This window comes from Microtus ochrogaster, chromosome 7 (genome assembly GCF_000317375.1).
Source record: "Microtus ochrogaster isolate Prairie Vole_2 chromosome 7, MicOch1.0, whole genome shotgun sequence".
Taxonomy (NCBI): domain Eukaryota; kingdom Metazoa; phylum Chordata; class Mammalia; order Rodentia; family Cricetidae; genus Microtus; species Microtus ochrogaster.
In genome coordinates, this window is record NC_022014.1 from 5,884,724 (window position 1) to 5,909,323 (window position 24,600).

Genomic DNA, 24,600 nt, shown 5'->3' on the forward strand with positions numbered 1-24,600 from the left:
GAACACGATAGGACTCTGAGCCCTGAAGACAACCAGTCTGGCCCTTGTGGTGTGGTGTAGACGGAAGCACAGACTTGATGTGCAGAAGAAAAACAGCAGCACCTCCGTGCCATCGCTGGCTGACTGCCAGCCTGTCCAAACACTGGTACAATTGGAAAACTCCCACAGCTCAAGAAAGGCTGTCTGCCAGCTTCACTTTAGGGCTTAGAATAGTCACCAAACAGGGGAGAGATCCTGGAGCAACAGATGGGGAACAGAACTAACTATAGATAGGTTACTAGGGTCTGCTGTTGATAATCAGAAATACATGTCATATGATCAGAAATGAGCCCCCAATCAACCTGCAGGTAATTTTATTTTCCAACAAACAGCACATTTTCTAGACACTCCAGACCTCACCTTAAGACCAAACCTCAATGTGGCACCTGCATGTGTGGGGACACGTTCTTCCCACAGCCCTGTCTGGGTCAGAGCTCCCTACCCGCTTGGAGTCTTTTCACCAGGACCTGGATGTCAGGCCATTCATCCTGCCTCAGGGCTGGCCCAAGCTGCCCAAGCAGGGACTGAGTCTTGTCCTCCTGTCCACAAGCTGTTCCCTGGGCTGGTTTTCCATTCCCTAGGCAGCTGTGGACATCTGCTCACTGCCCTGTCTTGCATGACTCATATACCTTCAGGGTGGATCCATCACCCAACGTCAGAATCTGAAAAAAAAAAAACAAAACAAAAAAACAAAACAAAAAAAAAAACAACAACCTGGTAAGCAGGGACAGGAAGGTTAGGTGGTCCAGGGTGCCCATGGGCATGTGGGTACTCTCACCATCCCTCCTGGCTACGGTTCCCGCCATTTCTTCCCATTCAGCGTCTGTAGCTTCTCCAGGCTCTGTGTTACAGAGCATAATGCCTGCCCTAAGGATAGGGCCAATTAGTGTTCTGTGTGTCAAGTCTCAGCAACAGGGAAGAAGGGGAACTCAGGGCACTAGGAATAGGTGGCCCTGGGGTCTGAGCTGATTGGGTATGGCCAGCTCTCAGCCTCGATCCTTGGAAGAGGATCTGGGGAAGGGTGAGGTTAAAGCCTTGGCTGCCGTCCTAGAGACTTACCCATCTCATGGACACAGTCTTCCAGGGCCCCTGACAACTCAGGGAGGCTCAAGGCCTGCAGGGGAATAGGCCAGCCTTTGGAATCTGTGGTGCAAAAGGGCAGGTTGGCCACAGGTTATGTCCTCACTCATTGCTGATGTACGAGTGACTGCCCCAGGCAGGGGTGTACCCAGCTACAAGCTAACAACTGCCATTTAAGGTTCAGGCCTAAGTAGAGCTCAACCCTGGTGATCCCAGCCACCCAACTCCACTAGCGGGCTCAGAGACAGTGTAGTCAGCCATGAAACAAAGGCCCTTACACTTGCCATCTAACCCCTAAGTGTAATAGTGCATCTCTTGTCGCAAGTGGACTAGTTCTGGGGACAGGGTTGCCATTGTAACAGTCAGGCAGAGCCCACTGGTTGGAACTTAGCCTAGGGCTTCCTGCCCACCACCCTTGTCCTAGCCCAAAGCCAGGTTATTGTTCTTACCTGCTGAGAGAAAAGGTGGACTTAGGGAAGCTTCAATAGGGGATTGGTCCTGCCTCACTCGAGCTGACAGCTCAGCCTGACAGGCCCTGCCAGACATATGACCAAGTGTTAGTGTGTAAGAAGTCCTGCTGTCAACCCCAACCCAGACAGAGCAACAAAAACCACCTTAGCCCTGAAGCCAGCCCTGGAAGCCCATACTGGTGTTGTCCTGCTGCTCCCCAGCCTGCTTTTAGTCAAGCCTGAGTCTGCACTGTGGTGGACAGAGCCGCAGGAAAGTAAGGGGCAAGCGCCATGTTTTCCCCCCTATTTAGAAGATTAGGAAGGGATGATGACTGAAGTGTGGGGGGTAACTGCCTGAGTGTGTGAACCTACTTACCGAAGCTGGTCCAGGACAAGGGCAGCATCCTTGGCTAGGGTCTGGGCCTCCTGCAGCTGGGCATGGATGTCCTTTCGGGCACTATCCTGCTCCAGGAGGCAGCTCTCCACTACAGCCCGCAATTCCTGCTCTTGGGACACCTGGCCACGAAGGGCCTCTGCCTCCTCACAGCACTGTAGGCAAACACCAGGCCAGAGGGGCTAAGCCAGGAGTCAAGACCCGTGCTTGCTGATTCCCCAAAGGGCAGAGTCTGTTGGACTGCCTTTCTGCTTCTCTGTAGTCCACTCTAGGAATGGCTCCTTTGGCTCCTCCTACAGATCTGAGGCTCTGTGTGGGCTACTTGCTCTTCCCTCCTACATTCAGCTGACTTTTGACCCCTTCAAGTTTCCTGTCTCCAGTCCTCTGCCAACACCATATCCTCTGCTACAAAGGTGTAACTCTAGATGTACCCTGACACCTGTATCCATAGCCCGCCTGGAACTCTCCACTTACTTTATGCAACTGGATAGCAAGCTCCTGCATTTCAGCCTCTAGTCGGTCAGCATAGGCCAGCTCCAGGGCATCACTAGGGGGGCGGGCACTACTGTGCCAGCGGGCAATGGCAGAGGTCATCTTCCTTTTAGGTCCAAACAACCTGAAAGAGTGAATCAGAGGGTGCATGTCAGCGTCTATCATGTGCATGGGCCTTGGTACCAACCTGTCACCAAGGCCAGTTGCTAGGGAACACCTAACTCTGAAGGAGTTTCAGATGATCTTGGGGCTGAGGACAGAAACAAGAATGTCCAAACAGCCTCTACCATCACTGGGTCCAGGTTTGGACAACTATGTCTGCTCTCAAGGGAGATCTCCAGGAATCTCTCCCCTCTAGACAGGTGCACAGGCAGAATCTGCAAGAGCCACCTGGGTCACTGCAGGCTGTGACTGAGTACAGCCAGCTTAGGCTAAGCTGAGCTCTGTATAGCAGCAGCCACCCAGACCCAGCATGCAGGAAGCAGGGTAGGCAAGGCAGACCCTGTTTCTCCCAGTATCAAGCACGGAATACAAGTACAGCGATTACTAAGGGCCACTGCTATCAGCCATACTCACTCTCTGGCTAAAAAGATAGGGATAGGGGAATAAGTAGTGGGTCTAAGGGGCAGCACCTTCTCCATTCTCTTGTAAGAGCCAGACAAGACTAGCACACTGAAAAGTACCTGCATGCTCAGAACATTGGTGTACATGGAAGGTGGGCCACCAGAGTTCAGGATCAGCCTTGACTACGTAAAAGCAGCTTGTGTCATAGTAACTACAGAAGGGTGGACAGTTAGCATCACAACATGTGCCTAAGGAAAGGTGAGGCTCTGAGCACACCTACAGGTTTCAGCCTCCAGCTAGTCCTCTGCACAGAGGCTGCAAACAAGAAGCTCAAAACAAAACCTGCAAATCCCAGGGAAAGGGGGAGTCCTGACTTAGATGGTTACTATTTCATGAGACTTAAATATCCATTTTCAGCAATAAAATTAAAAGACAAGTAGAGTATGCATCATTTAGAGAAAAATAAATCACAGAAGTTCCAAGAAAGTCCTGCAGCAGATCTGCTAGACAAAGGCCAACATCTTAAAGATAATCAAAGACCTAAAAGATGATGTGGAAACACTCAATACAAAATGGAAATACAATGGAGGAAAATGTAAAACAAACAAAGAAGTATGGTAACTGAAATAAAGTCTAAAACAGGCAGATACAGCCCATGGCAGGCAAAGGGGGAGCGAGCAACTGGAATTCAATGGAAACTTGGTCTGAGGAATGAGATTAAAAACCTTGGCTAGGCCAAGTCTTTCCCAGGAGACCTCAGGAAGACAGGCAAGGCAGATAATGGTCTCAAGAGCTAGCAGCTGGAAACTTCGACAACTGATGAAAGACATGAACATCCGTGAAGCCCAATGAACTCCACAGATGATGGATACCAGGACACACACCCAAGTTAAAGACATACAGAATCCTGGAGCAACAGAAGAAAAGTAGCCTGTCCATGCAGGGACCCTCAGTAAAAGTACCTGCACATTATCCTTCAAAACCCTGGAAGGCTGAGGCAGCCAGAGTGCCAAAGCAAACAGCTGTCACCAAGAATCCTTTACCTGGCAAAGCTGTCCTTCCAAAGTGCAGGAGAGATTCAGACATCCCCAGACAGGCAAAGATGGAGGAAGCCCTGCTGAGAACAGGACACCTGCCGCACCAGAGCACCTAGGGGAGAGCACTTCAAGTCTGAGGGTCACCCATGAAAAGTTACAGCCAAGACACAAACTACCATTTTGTGTATGGAATGTTTTGGGAGAAAAGGCATATTACATGGTTGGGCTTTATATTGAAAGACTTTATATCCAAGCTTTTAGGAAATAAGTAACCTGTGCTATAAAAACACTAACTCCAGAACTATGACTGTTATGAAAAAAATTAAAAATCACAAGAAAGTGAACTGACAAAAACAAAGGCAAAAGGTCCAGCATACAGCAGCAAGGCCACCTGGGAGCTGTGTGGGCACAAAGGCCAGCCTGGAAGAAAGCCTCTGTCTAGACAGCCTGGAAGGAAGCTGAGATGACTGGGGTGGGGAGCAGCACTAGGGGACTCACGTAATGCCGATTTCCTTCAGGTCACTTTCAGTGAGGGTCAGGAAGATACGAAGATCCACATCCTGTTCCTCAAACACGTGCAGGTACTTCAGACACCCAATCTGTTCCAGCAGTGTGGCAAGGTCCTGAAGGGAAGAGATAACTGGGAAGCCTGGGGCCAGAAATGGAGAGCTGATCGATCTTCTCCCATCTGACCCCAAGCCTGACTAGAGCCCCTAAACTGCCCTTTTTTTGGGCATAGTGCCTCCAGCAGAGAATGAGTGCTGATACAGCTAAAGGCTTAATTCAGGAGGGAGCTCAGAGACTCCCTAATATTCTGCCTCCTGGTCTTAAGGTCTGTGTCCAGAGACATTTGACCCCCTATGAAAGGCTCTATTCAGTCCCTTATCCTGCTGAACTTGGGGCCAGTTTGATCCCATGTCTGTGTGCCCATCGTTGTGCTTATCCTGACTCCACCAGGCCCACAGCACTCCTCCTTCCAAAACACCATGTGTGTGTCAGGGGGTGCTTAGTGATGGCACAAACTTTTCATTTTTCAGACTAAATGGTTACTGACAGCACAGGCTGCCTGTTGACCCTGCCATGTCAGCTACTGCTAAGTTCAATTGCTTAGCTTCTTGACTAGCTTTCAACACCAGAATATCCATTTCTGCCCATGATTACTTGCTAAGGATGAAGGAAAAAAAAAAAAAAAACGTCCCAAGGTTGCTCCTCTACCACTTTTCTCAGAGAAACAGCTTTGAGATCCCAGCACAGCTGGTAACATGCCTGTACAACTGAGAGGTGCACCTGTGTTCCAGGCCTAAGACCCTGGAAAGGGCTGCAGGTAAAAGCCAGCCCAGTTTACAAGCTGTTAGAGAGCAGCAGAGCTGGGACTTAGGGCACGTGTGCATCACACCCTGAGCTGACAGTGCTCCACCAGGGTGCTCCACAGTGGGGGGATGGCTGCATTTTTGCTACGTACAAACCACAGGCCATTACTCTGTCCCCAGCTCATAAGCATCCTATTACTATCTCCCTAATCTTGGGGAGGCCCAGAGAGTAGGACAGCAAGGGAATAGGCAGTCCCTGCTCCTAGAAAGAAAAAGACACCAAGCCCACTGCTGGCCTGCTGTTCATCAGGAATCCTCTGAGCCCTGTGGGGAGAACCCAGTACCCTCCTCTCCTTTCAAAAGTGCCTGGCCTGTCATGAATACACAATAACAGTCATAGATGTGCTACCTCCCTAAGCATTCAGCCATCGGGTTCTCAAATGGTCTCACCTGAGGTCCTGAGTAGGGGAACTTTTCAGCTTGAGGTTCAGAGCCTGGAGTGCATACAGTCCCAGTGCTGGAAGGCCACTGACTGTCACTGTTGCTGTAACGATTCTTATTCTTCAAATAACTCTTGGTTTGTTTGCGGACTGAGCTTTTGCGGGTATGATCAGAATCCTGTGGTGAAAGGGGTGTGTTGGAGCAGCCCTTGCCTGGCTTTAAACTTCTGGCCTCCTCACTAATGGCAGGGGTAAGATGTGAAATCTATCATGATTTACTTGAAGCATGGACCCCCACACTTAAGGTTAGGAGTCCTCCAGGCATGGTATGGACACACATTAAATATTCACCTGTCTCCTACAACACCAAGGGAGGAAGGAGGGGAGGGAACTTTACCTCATTGCTTTCTATGGAAGCTTCACTGCTGAGCCCCTGGGCTCTTGTTAGGCCATCGCTGCTGCTGCTCCTCCACACAGGCCCAAGACTGGTACAGAAAGTGGGTTCCTCTGGTAACAGAAACACCTGTCTCACCAGTGAGGCTCCTGTGTCCTATTAGCTTATTCTCAACTGGCTCTTGCACAACTCAGCACTGCTTATCTGGCCTGGCTGCCTATCACAACCCCACACTAAAGGGCAGCAGAGCTTGTAGTTTTTAACTGTGTGCTCATAAATCTCACGCACCTACAACAGAGCTTGGCATGAAGTAGGAACTTGGTAAAGCACTGCCAGGTCATAGCACATGCCTCCTGTTGGGAAGACTTCCAGGAAGCCCTTGGACTGACCCCGTGAGTACGGAATGCTTCTTTGGCCTGTGGGAACCCTCACCTGCCCATGGCCAACTCTGGCTTACCTCACAAGAACTGGGGCCTTCTCTATCTCCTCTATGGGAACCCAACAGGTTGGGGGTGCGTACCCCGGCTGCTGCTACTGCTGCTCTCCACATCCCGCTCATTAATGGGGGAGGTGACATCTCGGTAGCAGAGGCCCTCAACTTCCAAGGTGTTCTCATCACTGCTGGTGAAGGTCACATAGCCCCGTGGAGGAACTTGCTCTGTGTACGGAATGGACATGTAAGCCCTCAGACATGAGTGAAGGCATCACCCCTCTAGGGCTCTTAGGATGAGGGAGCCCCACAGCTGCCACCTCATTTCCTTGTACAGCAACTTGGTCCTGCTTCAAGAGAGATTAGTTTGCACATCACAGGAAATGAGATTGGTGTAGTCAAGGCTAGCACCCAGGGCAAGGTCAGTCCCCATTAGCACCTGCTAATGTTTTTCTAAGGGCAGAAGCAGACAGTTGTTGTGCAATATTTCTTTACACTGTATAATGATTTGTTTAATAAAAAGCTGAACAGCCAAACTGGGCGTTGGTGGTGCATGCCTTTAATCCCAGCACTCAGAAGGCAGAGGCAGGCGGATCTCTGTGAGTTCGAGGCCAGCCTGGTCTACAAGAGCTAGTTACAGGACAGACAGGCACCAAAGCTACAGGGAAACCTTGCTTCAAAAGAAAAAAAAAATCTAAACAGCCAATAGCTAGGTCAGATTTGGGGGACAGAGAGAAGGCTGGGGAAAAAAAGGGGTTGAGTCTTGAGGAGCCAGCCAGATACAGAGGAAGCAGGAAAGAAACATGGCCAGAGTAAAGGTAATAAAGCCATGAGCCAGAAAGTAAGTTAATAGGAATGGGTTAAATTAAGTTATAAGAGCTACTACTAGTTAGAAACAAGCTTAAGCTATCAGCCAAGCTTTCATAATTAATAAGAAGTCTCTGTGTGGTTATTTGGGAGCTGGCAGATAGGACAAAAAAATCCTCCTACAGACAATAGAATGCTCAATCTACAGAATTCTCAACTAAAAGGTTATCTGGGTACATTTAGTAAAACCACCCAAATTTACATGCATATATCCATCTACTAGATGTCTATGTAACTATGGAATTCTTTCTTCTTCTTTTTCTTTTTGGATGTTGCTGGGGATGGAATCTGAAGCCTTATGTGCTGGACAAGTACAGTTTCAGAACTCCAACCCCGACCAAAGAAAGTCCATTTCTAGGTCAGAGAAAGAACTCTGACCTAGAAAGGGACAATGCTATAGAGATTCATATAGTTCCTGAATATAGCTGCCATAGAAAGCAAAAAGATGGATGTGGCTCCATGATGCAGTACTTCCCTAGCATTCATGGGGCCTTGGGCTTTCTTTCCAGCATTGCAAACAACAAACTCCAAATCCACCAAGCATGACAGCACACACCTGTAATCCCAACACTCAGGAGGTGGAACAGGAGGATGGAACGTCTAAGACCAGCCCAGGCTAAGAGGTGAAATCCAGAGGGAAGGGAAGGGATGAAGAAGTAAAGAAGTGACCCATGTTTGCAATCCAGCTACTCAGGATCAGAATGTGGGCACAGCCAGGAAAGTGGGACTAAAATCCTTATACGTCACAATTGCTATGCCATCTATGTAAATGGGACAGCCAACAAAAAGGAGGATCCCCAGAATGAAACCAAGTGTCAGGATTAGCAGTGACTCACTAGGTCAGTTCTCAGTCTCGCTCTTATAGTACTTATTACTGTAGCCTGAGGCCAGGGGCCAGGTTCCAGAACAGTCCTGTACCCTTCCAAGACAGTCTTGGGAAATGATACCAAAGAGCTTTGGGAACTGTGGCTCTTACCATAGCTGGTCTGGGTCTTGCCTCCAAGTCCAATAGCTGTGATCCTGGCCAGAGCGCGTGGCCCCTCATGGATGCTGAGGCCCTTCTTTCGACAGGGCCTCTGGCGCTGAGGAATAGGCCAGGACTCATCTGAAGAGCTCAGATCTTCATATTTTTCTGTAAGTCAGACATGAAAATTAAGATTGTTGATTCAATGATAAGCTCATTTGCCAACACTACAGTCTAACGGACTGTGTCTGTGTGCTTTCGAGACAGTGACTCACTTGCTGTAATCCACACACAAAACTGAAGATAAAATCTTAGAGAATATTAAGCAGAGTATGGTGGTATTACACATAACCTCAGTATTAGGGACAGAGCAAGAGGATTGCAGCAGGTTCAAGGCCAGTCTGAGCCTACATAGACAGGGTTTCTCTGTGTGGCCCTGGCTATCCTGGAATTTCTATAGACCAGGCTGGCCTCAAACTCACAGAGATCCCCCTGCCTTCAGCTCCCGAATGCTGAGATGAAAGGTGTGCACTACCACACCTGGCTCTATCTATTGCTCTTGCAGAGGACCCAAGTTCAACTTCTAGCTAGTCCCCACATTAGCAACTCACAAACACCTGAAATCCTAGCTCCAAGGGATCTAATGCCCTCTTTTGGCCTCCTTGTGTACCTGTCTCAAAAAAACAAAAAAAACAACAAAAAAAGCAACTTAAAGGTATTTGGGCTGGGCGTAGTGGTACACACGTACACTTAATCCAGGCACCTGGGAGGTAGACCCTGTCTTAAGAAAAAAAGAATGTTCACCAGGACTGTTTTTGGATATTGGAGACATCACAACTAGCAAGCCACTGTTAAACAATGAGGAGCTGAAACCATTAGTTCTTCCTTTTTACCTAGCGTCAAGAAATGCTTCTTGTAAGCCCATAATGTTTATAATCAGAAGTCTTCTTTTAAGTTCAAGGGACAAATTGGTGGCATCATAAAAATAATATTATTAATCACAACTTGTTAAATAAACAATTTCCTATTTTCAATTTGAATGACTTCTAAGGAAATAAATGACATCTGTCTGCTATTTGCAAAGCCACCCAGATTGACCAGCTCAGCATGCCCACATCCTTCACTAGGTAAGAGCTCTCAAAATGGGCCATCCAGTGGTGTGTGTGTGTACGTGTGTGTGTGTGTGTGTGTGTCCGTGTGCGCGCGCACGAGTGCCTGTGTGTTTAATTTTGTGGGCCTGTGTGTGCAGGCATGAGGATACCCACAGAGGCCAGTAGGAGGCACTGGGTCCCCTGGAGCTCCAGGTTCCTGAACCAGATGTGCACTCTAGGAACCAAGTTCTAGTCCTCTATAGTTGAGCCATCTCTCCAGCTCCTAGGGGTCAATTTCTCAAGGCTTCCAGAAACTACAGCAAATGTAAGGAAAAAGAAATACAATCAGCAGATAAGAGAACACATATAGAATATTAAGAAAAATCACTGACTAGTATGACAAAGAAGGCATCAGTGGGTTCCATAAAGTGGAAAGAGTAATTACTCTCTAGACTAATAAATTAGGAAAAAAATGAATAGGATAAAATGAGACATTAAACAATTTAAAAAGGACTTTCAATCTAACAATTTAAAAAAACTACCAAAAATACAGCAAAACCTCTATTAAACAACTTTTAAGTAAAAGGGAAAATACAAATCAAAATTACAGAATTCCTGGAGAATTAACAACTACGTTCCAAGCTCCTGCCATGTGATTATAGAAAACGAAATCTACTGCCAGATTGTCACAGGCAAAGGCAAACAGTAGAAATGAGCTGGCTAGGGAGACGGCTCAGTGTATAAGGTGCTCGCTATTCAAGAATGAAGACCTGGCTTAAAATCTTGTCTCAAAGAATATCAGAATCTTATTTTTTAAATATGTGGTTGCCGGGAATTGAACTCGGGACCTTTGGAAGAGCAGGCAATGCTCTTAACCACTGAACCATCTCTCCAGCCCCATTTTTTTTTTGTGGTGCACTCGAGGCTGTATCAAGAGGAAACTGAATACCTCCTTCCCAGCCACTAGCAATCAGAAACCCACTGAAGTGGACCATGAAAGCGAGCTTCATACTTTAGATGTGCATGACTACATCAGCAGCTGCTGATGCTGTGGGGGAAGAGTGGAAGAGTTATACCATCCAATCAGTGGTGGGAGTGGCATACAAGGTTTTCCCATTAAGCAAGGTGCTTTGACTCACAGCACAATACAACTGCTGCTCAATGAAAGGTGTTCCTGATGTAGAAACAAGGAGAACTGGAGAAAGGAAGCTTAAGTCTATTAGGGGATGTACTGTGCATACCAATCTGAGCATTCAACTTGGTTATTGTTTAAAAAAAATACAGAAAAGGAAAAAAAAGCAAGAGAAGGATATTACTGGCCTGACAGACAGCACTATGCTTTGTCAGCTGGGGCCCAAAAAGCTAGCAGAATCTGAAAACTTTTCAGGCCCTCTAAAGATGATGGTGTCTGCCAGTATTTTGTTAGAAAGCCCTTAAAAAAAAAAGGGGTAAGAAGCCCAGGACCAAAGCACCTGAGATTCAGTGTCTTATTCCTGCAAATGTCTTTTTTTTCTTTTTTAATATTTATTTATTTTGTATACAATATTCTGTCTGTGTGTATGCCTGCAGGCCAGAAGAGGGCACCAGACCCCATTACAGATGGTTGTGAGCCACCATGTGGTCGCTGGGAATTGAACTCATGACCTTTGGAAGATCACGCAATGTTCTTAACCACTGAGCCATCTCTCCAGCCCTCCTGCAAATGTCTTGCAACATAAATGCAGATGTACTGCTCTGAAGGAACAATACACTACAAAAAACGAGAAGGCTCAAGAATGTGCTAAACTTCTGGGCAAGAGAATGAAAGAAGCGAAAGAAAAATGCCAGGAACAGACTGACAGAGATGAAGACTGTCCTGAGAGCTTCTACTTCTAAGCATGAGGCCAGTTAAAAATAAATTTTATGGGTAATGAATGCTCAGACCTTAAATAAATAAATAAATAAATAAATAAATAAATAAATAAATAAATAAATAAGAATTTCAGAATCAATGGAGAACTTAACTTTCCCAACATGGTGAAAGGTACACACACCTTCCCAGAGCCAAAGGCCCCACAAAGGATGTGCATTATCTCCAGTGTGTAGAACGAAATCTGGCACAAAAGCATGAGAGGCAGAGAGTGAGCTCTGCCTGCAGACCAGCAGCATGGTAGCACACCTGGAAACTCCTGGAGATGTGGAAATGAAACTAACTTGATTAAGATCAGTTGTAAAAGTCAACTGCCTCGTACATGGAAATACCAAAAAGATGCAGCAATACCATCAACCCATCAGACAAGATGATAAATACTTTAGAATAAACTTAGTTACAGAAAAATAGACATTAGGAAAAATTTAAGCCTTCCTTAAAAAAAAAAAGTACACCAAAAACAAAAACACAACCTGTGTTCTTAGATGGGACAAGCTGACATCATAAAACTAGTGAATTTACAGATTTCCTATAGTCTCTTTGACATATGTGAGCTCTTGTTTTGAGATCAGGTCTGTGTTGCCCACTGGTTTTGAACTTGCATCCCCCTACCTTTGCCTCTCAATCCAAAATTCTGGGATTGCAGCTGTTCACCATCACATATGCCTTTTCTACCATATTAATTAAAATATTAACACTTTCTAAGGCGGAAGACAAGTTGACACTCAAGTTCATACAGAATGGTAAATAATAACCGAGGAAACACTGACAAGTCCTAATCAATAGTAAAACACACTATAGAATGTCTCTGGTTGCTGAGCGGTGGTGGCGCACATCTTTAATCCCAGCACTCAGTAGGCAGAGGCAGGTGGATCTCTGTGAGTTCGCGGCCAGCCTGGTCTACAGAGTGAGTTCCAGGACAACCATGGCTACACAGAGAAATTCTATCTCAAAAAACAAAACAAAACAAAAAAGCCTCTGATAAAACTGTATTTGGGTGCATGGATACAGAGACCAGCAGAATCTAACTCTGGGGAGAGACCCTAATAAGATGGAAAGTCAATGTGTGATAGAGGTGCTGTATCTAACCCCCATGTAAACCATACCACACAAGAGACACAACTCAGTGGGTCAGACATCTAAATGTAAAAAATTAAAACATACAAATGCTAGAAGGGGCATGACCATCATGACTATTGGGGCTCTGAGAAAAAAATGGTTATGATTCAACATCCAGAGGCAACAAAGGACACCTGATTATACACTGGTAAAGTATGCATAGCACAAGATTGTCAAAACCAAGAACTAGAAGCCAGGAGCCTCTCTGTGAAGCTTCCTCCTCCCCTTATCCTTAGGCTGCACAGGCTGTTTTAGGTAGAACCCAGCCTGAGCAAAGCAGGGGATCCAGGGCGGGGCTCCGTCTCTCCTAGTATTCTGGATGCTCAGGGCAGCCCTGATCCCATCAGGACTGAGGCAAATCAGGTACCTGGGCTCCGGTAAAGGCTCTTAGGCAGTGCAGGCGAGTGAGTATCCATCAAGGCCACTATCTTCATGTGACCATACTGCTTGGCCAGCATGCGGGCTGTGGCTCCACTGTGGTCTCTTATGTCTACTTTGACTCCCTAAGAAGGTTCAGGAAAGAAGAGTCAGAAACTCCTCACCAAATCCCCCAGCTCAGCGGACTGCAGGCCCAAAGGAATGAGAAGACAAAGTAGGTTTATGATCACTTCCCCTGGTTTGAGATACCACTGGGGTGGAGGTAGGGATGAGGGGGCTAGTGACTTTCTGTCTCCTTCACAACAAGGAAGAGGGCCAGAAAGCCCATCATGAAGAGCATTCACCAACCCATCCAAGCATCTGCAGCCATTCTCCCTCCTGAGTACTGCCTGACAGGTACCAATGGTTCTGGCAAGAAGAAAAAGAAGCTGGGAGCTGTAGGCAGAGGCCCACCCTCACCCTTCACACCCCTATGTCTATCTCTAATAGAGAACCTGACATTCAACACATCCTCCCAAACTCAACATGACGTCTCTCATCGTTTGATTTTGTGAGACTGGCTGCAGACAAGGATGGCCTTGACTTTTTCATCTTGCCTCCACCTCCCAAATTTTGGTATTCCAGGTGTGCAGCGCCACACTTGCTTTGTTCAAACAGGGTCTCACTGTGTATCTAGGCTGGCCTTGAACTCACAATCCTCTTGCCTTAATCTTCCAAGTGCTAGGATAGCCTAGCTGAGATTACAGCTTAGGTTAACTGAAGACCCACACTGACTATGGGTAGCAATATTGTATCAGCTGGAGGTTCATACACATAAAATGGAAAAAGAAAGCTAAAAAATTTGCATTCATCTCTCTCTCTAGGTTTTTTTTTTTTTTTTTTGAGACAGAGTTTCTCTGTGTAGCCCTGGCTGTCCTGGAACTCACTCTGTAAACCAGGTCTTGAACTCACAAGATTCGTCTGTCTCTGCTCCCGAGTCTTAGGATTAAAGGCCTGTGCTACAACTGCCCAGAATACTACTAGAAGTCTTATGCTGTGGAATAATTCTCTTGTACACTGTAAAGATTTGTCACTCAAATTGGCTTAATAATATGCTGACTGGCCAGTAGCCAGGCAGGAAATATAGGTAGGGTGACCAAACTAAGGATGATGGGAAGGAAAAGGGTGGAGTCAGAGGGTCACCAGACAGATACAGAGAGTGTGGTCCAGGAGGCAAAACATGCCAGAGGATAGGTAAAGCCATGAGCTACGTGGCAATATATAGATTAATATAAGTGGGTTAATTTAAATGTAAGAGTTAGCTATTAACATGCCTGAGCTATCAGCCAAGCATTTGTAATTAATATAAGCCTTTGTGTAGTAATTTGAAAAGTGGCTGCCAGGTATTTGAGAAAAGGCAGTTGGGACAGGAACTCCATTTACAGCATTACTCTGAAACTAAAGAAGCCAAAGTAAATTTTCTTCCTTAAACGCCTGAGCCATACAGTCTAATACCATGGTGGTAAGTTGGCTTACCAAGGCTCTGGAGGACAAATCAGAAGGAATTTAAAACATAAAAGGTGACTCTTAAGATTTTTTCCAGGAGGGGCTGGAGAGATGGCTCAGAGGTTAAGATTGCTCTTCCAGAGGTCCTGAGTTCAATTCCCAGCAACCACAACCATCTGTGGTGAGATCTGGTGCCCTCTTCTGGCATACAAACATACATGGAAGGAATGTTGTATACATAATAAATAAATAAATCTTTAAATAATAATAAATAAATAAATAAATAAATAAAGATTCTTCCAGGAGCCGGGCGGTGGTGGCGCACGCCTTTAATCCCAACACTCGGGAGGCAGAGGCAGGCGGATCTCTGGGAGTTCGAAGCCAGCCTGGTCTACAAGAGCTAGTTCTGGGACAGGTACCAAAGCTACAGAGAAACCCTGTCTCGAAAAACAAAAACAAAACAAAACAAAACAAAAACAAAAAAAAGATTCTTCCAGGAATTTAACCGGAGAGATAATTAAGGACCTATACTATAACTCCATGCAACACTCTGTGATCCAGAGGAACTTGCAGTAGAGGTCAACAAGCTAGGTGGAAGTAGGGAGGAGTGGGGACAGTGCAGGGACAGGACACCCAAAAATCCATGCAGGGACGAAAAGTACGTCATGGGATAGTGGCTAATGTCTATAATCCTAGCACTTGGGCAGTGGAGGCAAGAATATCAGAGGTCAAGGCCAGCTTTTCAACTAGATAGCTCTGAGGCCTGCCTGGGCTACATCAGATGCTAACTTCACAGACCAAACAACAAAAGTAAAAAAACATGCACGCTGTTTCCCCTTTGGGGCTCTTAGGAAGACTCCTGCTGTGAACTGGGTACAAATTCTGTGTGGACACAGGTTCTCAGTTCTCTTGGGTATACACCTGGGAAAACTGTGATAATTCTATGTATGTTCTATGATAATTACCAGATTGTTTCCTACGATGCTGTGCCACTTTGAAGTCCTTTGAGGTTTACACTGGACACTGTCACTGACACTTGATTCCTTGCCTTCCTATCCCAGTCATTTGGCTTGGCTGGCAGAGGCCTATAATCCAGCTACTCAGAACACTGAAGCAGGAGAATCAGAAATTCAAAGTCCTCTTGGACTAAAGGGTGAGGTCAAACCAGTTTGAACAACTTGGTAAAATCCTGTCTCAAAAGAAAACAGTTTAAAAAGGGCCGAGGCTCTAACTCAGTGATGAAGATATTGCATAGCAGGTGCAAGGTCAGGTCTTACTCTCCTGCACCAGGATTAAAAGTTTCTCATAGTTTCTAAAATGTGTCTTCAGCCAGGCGGCAGCAGCGTACATCTTTCATCCAAGCACTCTAGAAGCAGGGGCTAGCAGATCTCTTGTGAGTTCCAGGCCAGCCTGGTCTACAAAGTGAGTTTCAGGACAACCAAGGCTACACAGAGAAACCCTATCATGAAAAACTAAAAATCAAAACAACAACGACAACAAAGTGTGTTCACATCATTATAAATAACACTGTAAAGTCTCAATGAACATGCACTGCCTACAGATCAGCAAGATAGCCCAGTGGATAAAGGCTCCTGCCGCAAAGCCCAAGACCTGAGTTCTGCTGTGTGAGCTTCTTCAGCCAATAGCCTTTAAATTACCAGCCCACGTGGGCGTGATCTCTAATACTATAAATGCAGCTGTAAAGCATGGCTTCCAGCTCTTGCTTCTGGCTGCTAGATTCGGTTCCTGTTCCCCATTCGTGCAGAGGACTTTGATCTAGGACAGTGATCTGTGAGCCTCCCCTAAATAAATAACATTTTATTATACGTAATTCTGAACTAGTGTGGGATTATTTTGTAACTTCCGTCATCAGAGTTCAGTTCCCAGAATCTATTTTACAGAAGGAGGAGAAAACAAGACTCCCACAAATGTTCTATTCCATAGGTATATATGTATGTACACACACATGTGCTGACTATATAGGTTTCCATGTAAAAGAAATCCCAGTTAGAGTCTATAGTTTCATCAGTGAGTCCCATTTGCTGTGACTAAATTACAAGGTAATATAGTTACTTACATGATTCAGAAAATACTGCACAATTATCTCATGGCCAGAGGCAGCTGCTTCCATCAAAGGAGTGAATCCATATACAGGCTCTCTGCAAGATGAGATTAGACAGATGGTTAACAGAGAGGAGTGAGGCAATGAACGAACTCTCCTGCCAAAGGCAAAATCAAGCCGAGACCCCTACATGCAGAGCAGGGGTACAGGCTTAGGCCTAGGCTCTCATGCAATTAGAACTGCTGGGGTGTTAGGCTTAAGGAGGCAGTTTAGTTGGTAAAGTACTTGCCACACAAGCATCTGGACTGACTTGATTCCCCAGCACCAGGTAAAATGGTCGGGTGGTTGTGTGTGCTTGTAATTAAAGAGCTGGGAGGAAAAACAAGCGGATCCCAGGCCAGGCAACTAGTTCAAATTGTGAACCCTAAGTCCTAGTAAGAGACCCAGTCTCAATTTAAAAAGGTGGGTGATTCCCAAGAAACACCATTTCTAGCTTCTGCGCCCACCCACACTTGCCTCAATTGCACACAAAGAAACTAATGAGGTGAGATGGGAACAGACAAGACCACACGAGCTTTACTAACTCCCTCTGGTTCATTAACAGTCCCAAAGACCAAGCTCTCCTACCTTCCTTCTCTCAAATCCATTCCTACCTCATTCTAAATCCCCACTTTAATCATACTCAAAAAGCAACTACTGCCAGACCTGGTGGAATGCACCCTTAATCCCAGCAAAAAGAAAGTAAAGGTAGCCAGCCTGGTCTGCATAGTGAGTTCCAGGACATCCAAGGCTACCTGAAGAGACCGTCTCTCACAAAACTAAGTAAGCAAACAAACACTGAAGCAGCTACTGCTCACTTCTCACAGGTGCTAATGTCTCCCCCACCTACTCAAGCCTCATCTTTTGAGTTCAACAGCCCATGAGTTATTGTTTCTGCTAAGTCCATATACTAACATCCTCATTCCCTGCTAGACTAGAAGCCAGGAGTCATACTAAACCTGGCTCTCAACTATAAGATGACACATACTCTTCACATCTTAACGTCGCTCAAGTCAAAATATATCTTAAAATCATTTTAAGATGTTGAATTATAATTAGTAGCTTTATTTTTCTTCCTTAGAGTCAGCAACTCAGAATTAATTATATCTTCCAATGGGCACCAAGAGCCAGAGTTGCCATGCCAACATCAGGTGAAGGCTCAGTTGGTACTTGCTGTGAAGGGATTCTTACATAATATGTGTCAAACCACAGTAACTCCATCTTATAAAAATAATAATGGAGACTGGCAAGATGACTCAGTGGGTACAAGCACTTGCTATGCAAGCCTGACAACTGTTAAAAGTAAGAAAAAGTCTGCAAGTGTCTGCAATCCCAGCACACCAACAAGAAATGTGTATGTAGGAGGGAGGAGGCAGAAGTTCACAGGACAGCTAGCCTGGGGTACCCAACTTGTCTCTAGCAAGGTGGAAAGGCAAGGCCCAAAACCTGAAAGTTGTCTGACCTCCAGACATGTGCCATGGCACACATGCTTCTGCACCCTGAACTATGAACAGGTGCACACTCTCATATATGATAAAAAAATAGAAAGGCAAGTAGATGGGTTGGTTGGTCATGATGGCACTGGGTTATGATTCAATGACAGGATGCTTGCTTAGCAAAGATGGTTCAGGGTTTTGTTTCCATTAAGACAGACAGACAGACACACACACACACAAATATTTTCAAAGACTTATCTTCGTGATGATAATCAAAACAACAAGAAAAAGGAATTAGCATCTAATGTATATCACCCAAATACCATTTTTCAATGCTCTGACCTAGACTTTGCTAACCTCAGTTTTCAGATAAAACAAGGTTCGAGGGCCAGGAGTATGATGATGACTGACAGACACGCACTAAGTCCCACGGTCTATCTATCCCACTCCTTCATCTTACCTCTCATACTGGGGCAAGATGACCCTGCCTCCTCGCTTAGAGTTGGATGAAACCCAGCCCACTCCTGTGACCACTTAGCTGCAACATTCACCTCACGTTGGCATTGGCTCCACTGTCCAAAAGGAACTTGACCATCTGCTGGTGGCCGGCACTGGTGCAGTGGAAGAGTGCAGTCCAGCCCTGGATGTCTTTCATTTCAAGCTCTGCACCTTGCTTCAAGAGAATAATATGTTGTTATGCCCCATATCTCCAGGAAAGGTGGGTGGGTGGGAGGCACCCACCAGGCCTTCAGCTGAAAGAATCTTAAATGATTACATGTGTACATACGCACACTGTGGTGTGTAGCACCTCATGTCCTGTCAGGGCAGCCAGGGAGCCCCTAGGTCTGGGCCTGCGCCCACTCGTAGCTCACCTGGAGCAGAAAGTAGGCGATGCTCTCGTTGCCACAGCTGGAGGCCAGCATCAGTGGAGTCTGCCCTTCTGGGGTCGGCACATTCACACTCACCCCTGCCTCGAGCAGCAGGTGGACAATGGTATCGTGTCCAATGTAGGAGGCATACATCAGCGGGGTCCAACCACCACCATTCTTCTTATTCAAATCTAACTCTTTCCTAAACAAACGCAAGATATGCTAGATATTCCCAGCATCCCACATGTGGGCTTCCATCAGAGCCAGGTGCCAGGCCTAGTGGGACAAGCTGACTTTCCAGAAGGCAGTAATCACCTGTCCCAGTAGGGAGAAGGCAAGCGGGTGTTTCCATCCTCTGCCTTAAACTCTTTAAAGTGTTAATCTCGACTTTGACAGGATCTGAAATCGACTAAGAGATAAACCTCTGGGCAGGTCTGAGGAATTTTCTAGATTGACATGGGAAAAGCCACCCTAAAAATATAAACTGCATCATTCCACGGGCCATGCTTACAGGCTAAATAAAAAAGAGGAAGAGTGGAGCACTAGCCTTCACCTCTCCCTGCTTCCTGATGCACTGTGACCAGCAGTCCCACTCACCATGCCTCCCTGCCATAGGACTGAACCCTCAAACCAGTAAAGACAACTCTACCCGCCTTAAGCTGCTTCTGTCAGTATTGCCATAGCAACAAGAGGTGACATGTGGTGTGCTGATACACACTTTTACTGTCAGTATTGCCACAGCAACAAGAGGTGACATGTGGTGTGCTGATACACACTTTTACTCGCAGCACTTGGGGACAGAGGCAGGTGGATTTCTTTGAGTTCAAGGCCAGCCTGGTCTACAAAGTGAGTCCCAGGCCAGACAGGGCTGTATTAGTAAGACTCCCACCTAAAAAAACAAAACAAACAAACAAACAAAAAGTGACTAATATAACCGTCTATATTTTAATACTTGCATCTTTCTTACCATTCTCCTGGCAAGGCCAACAACTCACCATTTTTGTGTCTATAGCAATATCCACCATGCTCAAGCTAGGAATTAGGCAAGGTCTGGTCATTCCTTACAGTTACCACATCTGGGAGTAGCTAGCTGTTGGCACACAGCAGGTTAGGGCTATGTGTGAAGGACCCACCACAGATAAGACTAACTGCCTAGTTTATCAGTGAGGCTGAGACACCCTAACCACCAGCCAGCCACCAAAACAGTAACTAATATGTCAGCAGAGCTGTGCAGAGGGCTCGGGGAAGAGAAAGGAATTGAGAACAAGAAACCCACTGCCACTGACTTCTTTGTCACCTCACCCCTGAGTATCCCATTTTCCTCACTGGTTTCCATCATGCTTCTGGGAATGCACTTACGTTCAGGAAAGCAGAGTGGAGGCTCCAGACTTTAAGACGTGGGGACGGGAGTTCTGTTCTAGAATAACACCCACCCCAGGCCTTCCCCCTCACAGTTCTGGCCTCCTGTGGTGGCTGCCAACAACTGACAATCTGCTGTATGATCAGTACCTTGTGGGGTTCACACTAAGCTAAGTCAGGCAACTACTTCCCACACGCTAGCAGCTCCTGCTGACTCTGGTATATGCCATCTGTCCATTCTGGAATGGACTGAAGCCCTGCCTGGAGAGCTACATGCAGATACCTCTGGAATCACTGCAATAACTTGACATCCAGCACTAACTCCCTTCATGAGTGGCAATTCCACAAAGGAAGCAGTGGGGAGTGCTTCAGCAAAGCTAACCCTTACCCTTCAGCCCGTTCACTGAGACCTCCAGTTTCCCTCAGTCCCAGCCTGGACTTCATGAGCAAAGCCTGCTTCTCAACTGGGCCTGAACTCCAGAGAGAGCACAGAGCTCCTCCTAGTCTCTTTTTTGGGCTGCTCTGGGACCATGCTGTTCAACAGGGCACTCAACATATAAGAACCTGAGACTCCAAAGAATGACAGCAGGATTCCTGTGATCCTATGAGGACATGTGCTGACTACACACCTAGCTGCCCATCCCTGAGGCCATTAGGTAAAGCAGTCCTAGACAGAGAGCTCTTATACTCTACTGGCAAGGACAACGGATGGCTCTGATTTGCAACCAGAGACCTATGGCTTTGAGGCTTTCTTCTGGCTCATCAGGAATTGAAAAGGCACAGAGAGTTCTGGGAGACAGCATCTCACCAAGGTACCAAATGAGCACTTAAGGCCTTCTACACACCCTTCAGACCACATGGACTAACAGGCAGGCGCTGGGACTAAATCCGCATATGCAGGTTGGTAAAGCTGGTAGGTGGGCAGTGAGGACAGGAGGCTAGCCTCTCACCTCTGTGCCAGAGGGGACATGCACTGGAGGAACCACAACAAACCTGTAGTCAAAGAGCCAAAATGGTGGCTTTCCATCCCTATTTTTGTTTTCTCTGGGTCTTTCTCTGGTAAACTATACATTGATGTTTATAACGTAGGCCACTTGTTAAGTTTTAAGCAAGTTTTTCTCCTCAGAACCAAAGTTCTTTTTTCTAAGAGTCTACCACGAGCCATCAACATCTGCGACAAGCAGGAGGCCTAATCCATGTGTAATAAAGGGCTCGAGCTCTGTGAGTCTCCAGTCTGATTAAAACGTGAGGTGAAGGGATGCTCCCCAAGACCTCTTACCGCTGCACGCACTCCTTCACCACCTCATACTGGCCAATGGATGCAGCTGTGTGAAGATCCAAGGGGACGTCCAGCTCCTCTCGGCTGACCTGGGCACCGAGCCCATACCACATGGACAAGCTGCGGTTCAGGAGCTCCGGCTCGCTGGCTTCATCGCTGAGCTCAGACATGGCTGCAGAGGGAGGCCCAGGGGTTAGGTTTTACTCCCTGGGTGTTACAAAGATGAAATACTCCTAACAATGACAGGCTATCATCTCATTCCTAAGAAACTAAAGCCACTGAGGCTGACTTAGCTTTCTTCAAACAGCAGTACCATCACAGGGCCACACTGGGGAGCTTGCCACCAGACGGATGATGGGAGCATCTGCTTCACACAACAGGTTCCACAATCAGATTTTCCAGGAACCTGATAACCTCCTCACTGTTGGTAAAACAGTGCAAGTTGAGTTATTTAGCACTATTTGCTAATTTGGGTGTGCAGCAAAATTTAGCTCCAGGGGATACAACACTCATATGCACATGCCCATCCACACACACAAACAACCCACACATGTGCACATATGATTTAAAAAATATATAAAATTTCAAAGTTAAAAAAAATATAAGGACTAGAGATACAGTGACTATAAGCACTTGCATATCCACAAGCCACACGGAAGGCCATGCACAGAGATGCCTAACTTAATTATGGCATTTAGGAGGTGGAGACAGGATTATGAGTTTAAGACCAACCTGGAACACATAGTAAGAACTTATCTCCAAAAAAAGAAAAGAGGAAGAAAAATAGGACAAGGAAGGAGATGAGAAAGCAAGGTCCTAGCACAGACTATAGAAGGTGATCCCTGATGTTCAGCAAATGTTACATGAGCAGGAATCTATCTCTGCAACCCTCTTAAGTAGGAGAGACGGACTGCCACAAGGATAAGTATACAATGAGTGGTGTGTAGTCCTTTATTCTGGGGAACCCTACTCAAACCAAAGCCAAGCCATTAACTTCCTAGCAGATTCCTAAGTCTAGGAGCAAAAGGAAGCTAGTACAGAAAAGGGAGAGAATTCTGGGACATAGCTCAGTTACTAGAGCATTTGCCCCCTGCATAAGGCTCGAGTCCTGAATCTAATCCCCAGCATGGCAACAATAGGGGCTGAGGAGAAAGGGAGAAGATATAATGGCAGTTTACAGTGTGTAGAGCTTCGGTTTTGTATTTTACCTGTGTAAATGGTCACTATTTTGTTTTGAGACAAGGTCCCACTGTGTAACCCAGGCTGGCTTGGAACTCAATTTGTAGACCAAGCTGGACTTGATATCACAAAGATAAACTTGTCTTTGCTGAGATTAAAAATGTCTGCCATCATACCCAGCTAAATGGCCACTGGTACTAAGGATCCTTGGGGGCCACCTCAGTGATCCCAAACTACTTCAAGTGGCAGAATCCCTCCGGGGCCATACGTCACGGTGACCTGGCAAGGTGGTTCCTCTGAGGCTGGCACTGGCCCTGACCTGACCCAAGAGTTCAGAGCAGCACAACAGTGACCTTGAGGATACAGAACAGCAATACCCTTACTCAAGAGTTCTGGCAAACCCCAAAGGAAGCCTGAAGGAAGTGTGGCCCCAAAAGTACTAATTCCCTGTTCCTCAACACCCTAGGATTCTTCAGTGTTGGTGACTGTTAAAACACACAAAAGTTGGGCCTGGTAGCACACTTCCAGATGGAGGCAGAAGGGTCAAAATCCCAAGCGGGCCTGGGCAACTTAATAAGGTCAAAATATTTAAAACAAGTTGAAAGACGGTAGAGGATCAATCTCAGTGATAAGAATCACATAAAAATAGCTTGCAAGGCTGTATTTTTGTGTTTTTGTTTTTAAGGACAACACATATAGACCACCATTCTTGGGAACAGTCTTCAGGTTTCTTGATGAGCAGTGTGTGTGTGTGCTGGTGAGGTAAAAAAACAGGCCTGCTTTTTCTTCTCACCACTTAGCTTCTCAAGCTGCACAGCCTGGGCTCAAGTTGTACCTCAGGCTCATAGGTCAGACTCCTGAGCCTGAACCAAGAGACACATGCTCCTCTAATAGGGGGACAATAGCAGAATCCTGGAAGGGCTCACACCTGTAACCCCAGCTCTTGGGACGCTGAGATAGGACAACCTTGGAGTTCAAGGCCAACCTAGATGCATAAGATGCTTACTCAAAAAACGTACAACCTGTTAGGCCTAGTGACACACGCCCAGCACTTGGGGACAGATCTCTGTTAGTTCCAGGACAGCCTGGTCTACACGGAACCCCACCCGCCCAATCACAAAAAAAAAAAAAAAACAAGTCCCCCAAAATCGATTCGAGCAAAACAAATGTTTCTGTCTTCTGCACCTCACTACCAGAACTTCAGTAGCAGCATTGATACATGGTACTCTTTAAAAAAAAAAAAAAATTATCTTCTTAGGGCTGGAGAGATGGCTCAGTGGTTAAGAGCACTGCCTGCTCTTCCAAAGGTTCTGAGTTCAGTTCCCGGCAACCACATGGTGACTCACAACTATCTGTGGTAAGGTCTGGTGCCCTCTTCTGGACTGCAGACATACACACAGAATATTGTATACATAATAAATAAATATTTTAAAAAATTATCTTCTTAAAAAAAAAAAATCCCATCCTGGTGGCAACTGTCACTCCACTCCTTTAAGAGATCCGTCAAGGCCTCGAGGGAGGAGGCCCTGCAGCCCAGAAGCGCGTCCCGGCGGCCGTGTGCGACACAGGCTCCCGCGTGGCTGGACCCTGGCAGGGACCTCGCGTGATCCCTCAGCGCAGCACCAGGAGCAGGGCCCGCGACCCTAAGCCCGGCGAGCGCCAGGGCTGGCAGCCGGAGCGGACTCAGGGCGCCTCAGGCACCGCCTCTCAGAGAGCCCCGCCGGGGCCGGCCTACCTGCAAGGCCTCAGGTCCCCGCGCCACCCTACAGATGCAGCCGCACCTTCCCTCACCGGCCAGCAGCCCGCGCCCGACCCACCCCGGAAGTGATTGGAGTCGAGCGCGGAGCATTCCGGGAAGATGGCGGGCCTGCTATTATTGGCCCACCACAGCAGCCAATGAGATGACAGATACGAGGAGCCGCTCCTGAGGCGGAG

The 24,600-nt window shown here is 46.7% G+C and overlaps 1 protein-coding gene across 4 annotated transcripts; it reads right to left on the reverse strand.

Annotated features, from left to right (window-relative positions):
• Window positions 1-20: 20 nt before the first annotated feature.
• Window positions 21-24,473, reverse strand: Anks3 (ankyrin repeat and sterile alpha motif domain containing 3). Of its 4 annotated transcripts, none has more exons than XM_026780305.1 (17): window positions 24,401-24,473; window positions 21,487-21,658; window positions 18,852-19,050; window positions 18,531-18,652; window positions 16,520-16,601; window positions 12,947-13,082; window positions 8,473-8,628; window positions 6,720-6,857; window positions 6,203-6,312; window positions 5,816-5,983; window positions 4,554-4,678; window positions 2,437-2,578; window positions 1,945-2,117; window positions 1,569-1,654; window positions 1,099-1,182; window positions 818-901; window positions 21-701 (listed from the first exon to the last, which is right to left on the reverse strand). In XM_026780305.1, exons 2-17 carry the CDS (start codon window positions 21,654-21,656, stop codon window positions 685-687), a joined length of 1,992 nt encoding a protein of 663 aa, XP_026636106.1. In that variant the 5' UTR covers window positions 21,657-21,658; window positions 24,401-24,473; the 3' UTR covers window positions 21-684. The 4 variants fall into 4 exon arrangements, with proteins under 4 accessions (XP_026636106.1, XP_005349317.1, XP_026636107.1 ...); XM_005349260.3 differs by having other exon boundaries at window positions 818-906; XM_026780306.1 differs by lacking the exon at window positions 818-901.
• Window positions 24,474-24,600: the final 127 nt, after the last annotated feature.

Bases quoted from the DNA above. Each gene is read 5' to 3' on its own strand.
- Anks3 (XM_026780305.1), bottom strand. From the start codon at position 21,656: ATGTCTGAGCTCAGCGATGAAGCCAGCGAGCCGGAGCTCCTGAACCGC. The intron at 5,984-6,202 runs GTAAAGTTCCCT...CTTTCACCACAG, and splicing joins CTTCCATAGAAAGCAATGAG to GATTCTGATCATACCCGCAA. The intron at 4,679-5,815 runs GTGAGACCATTT...TCTTCCCTTCAG, and splicing joins TCCCCTACTCAGGACCTCAG to GACCTTGCCACACTGCTGGA.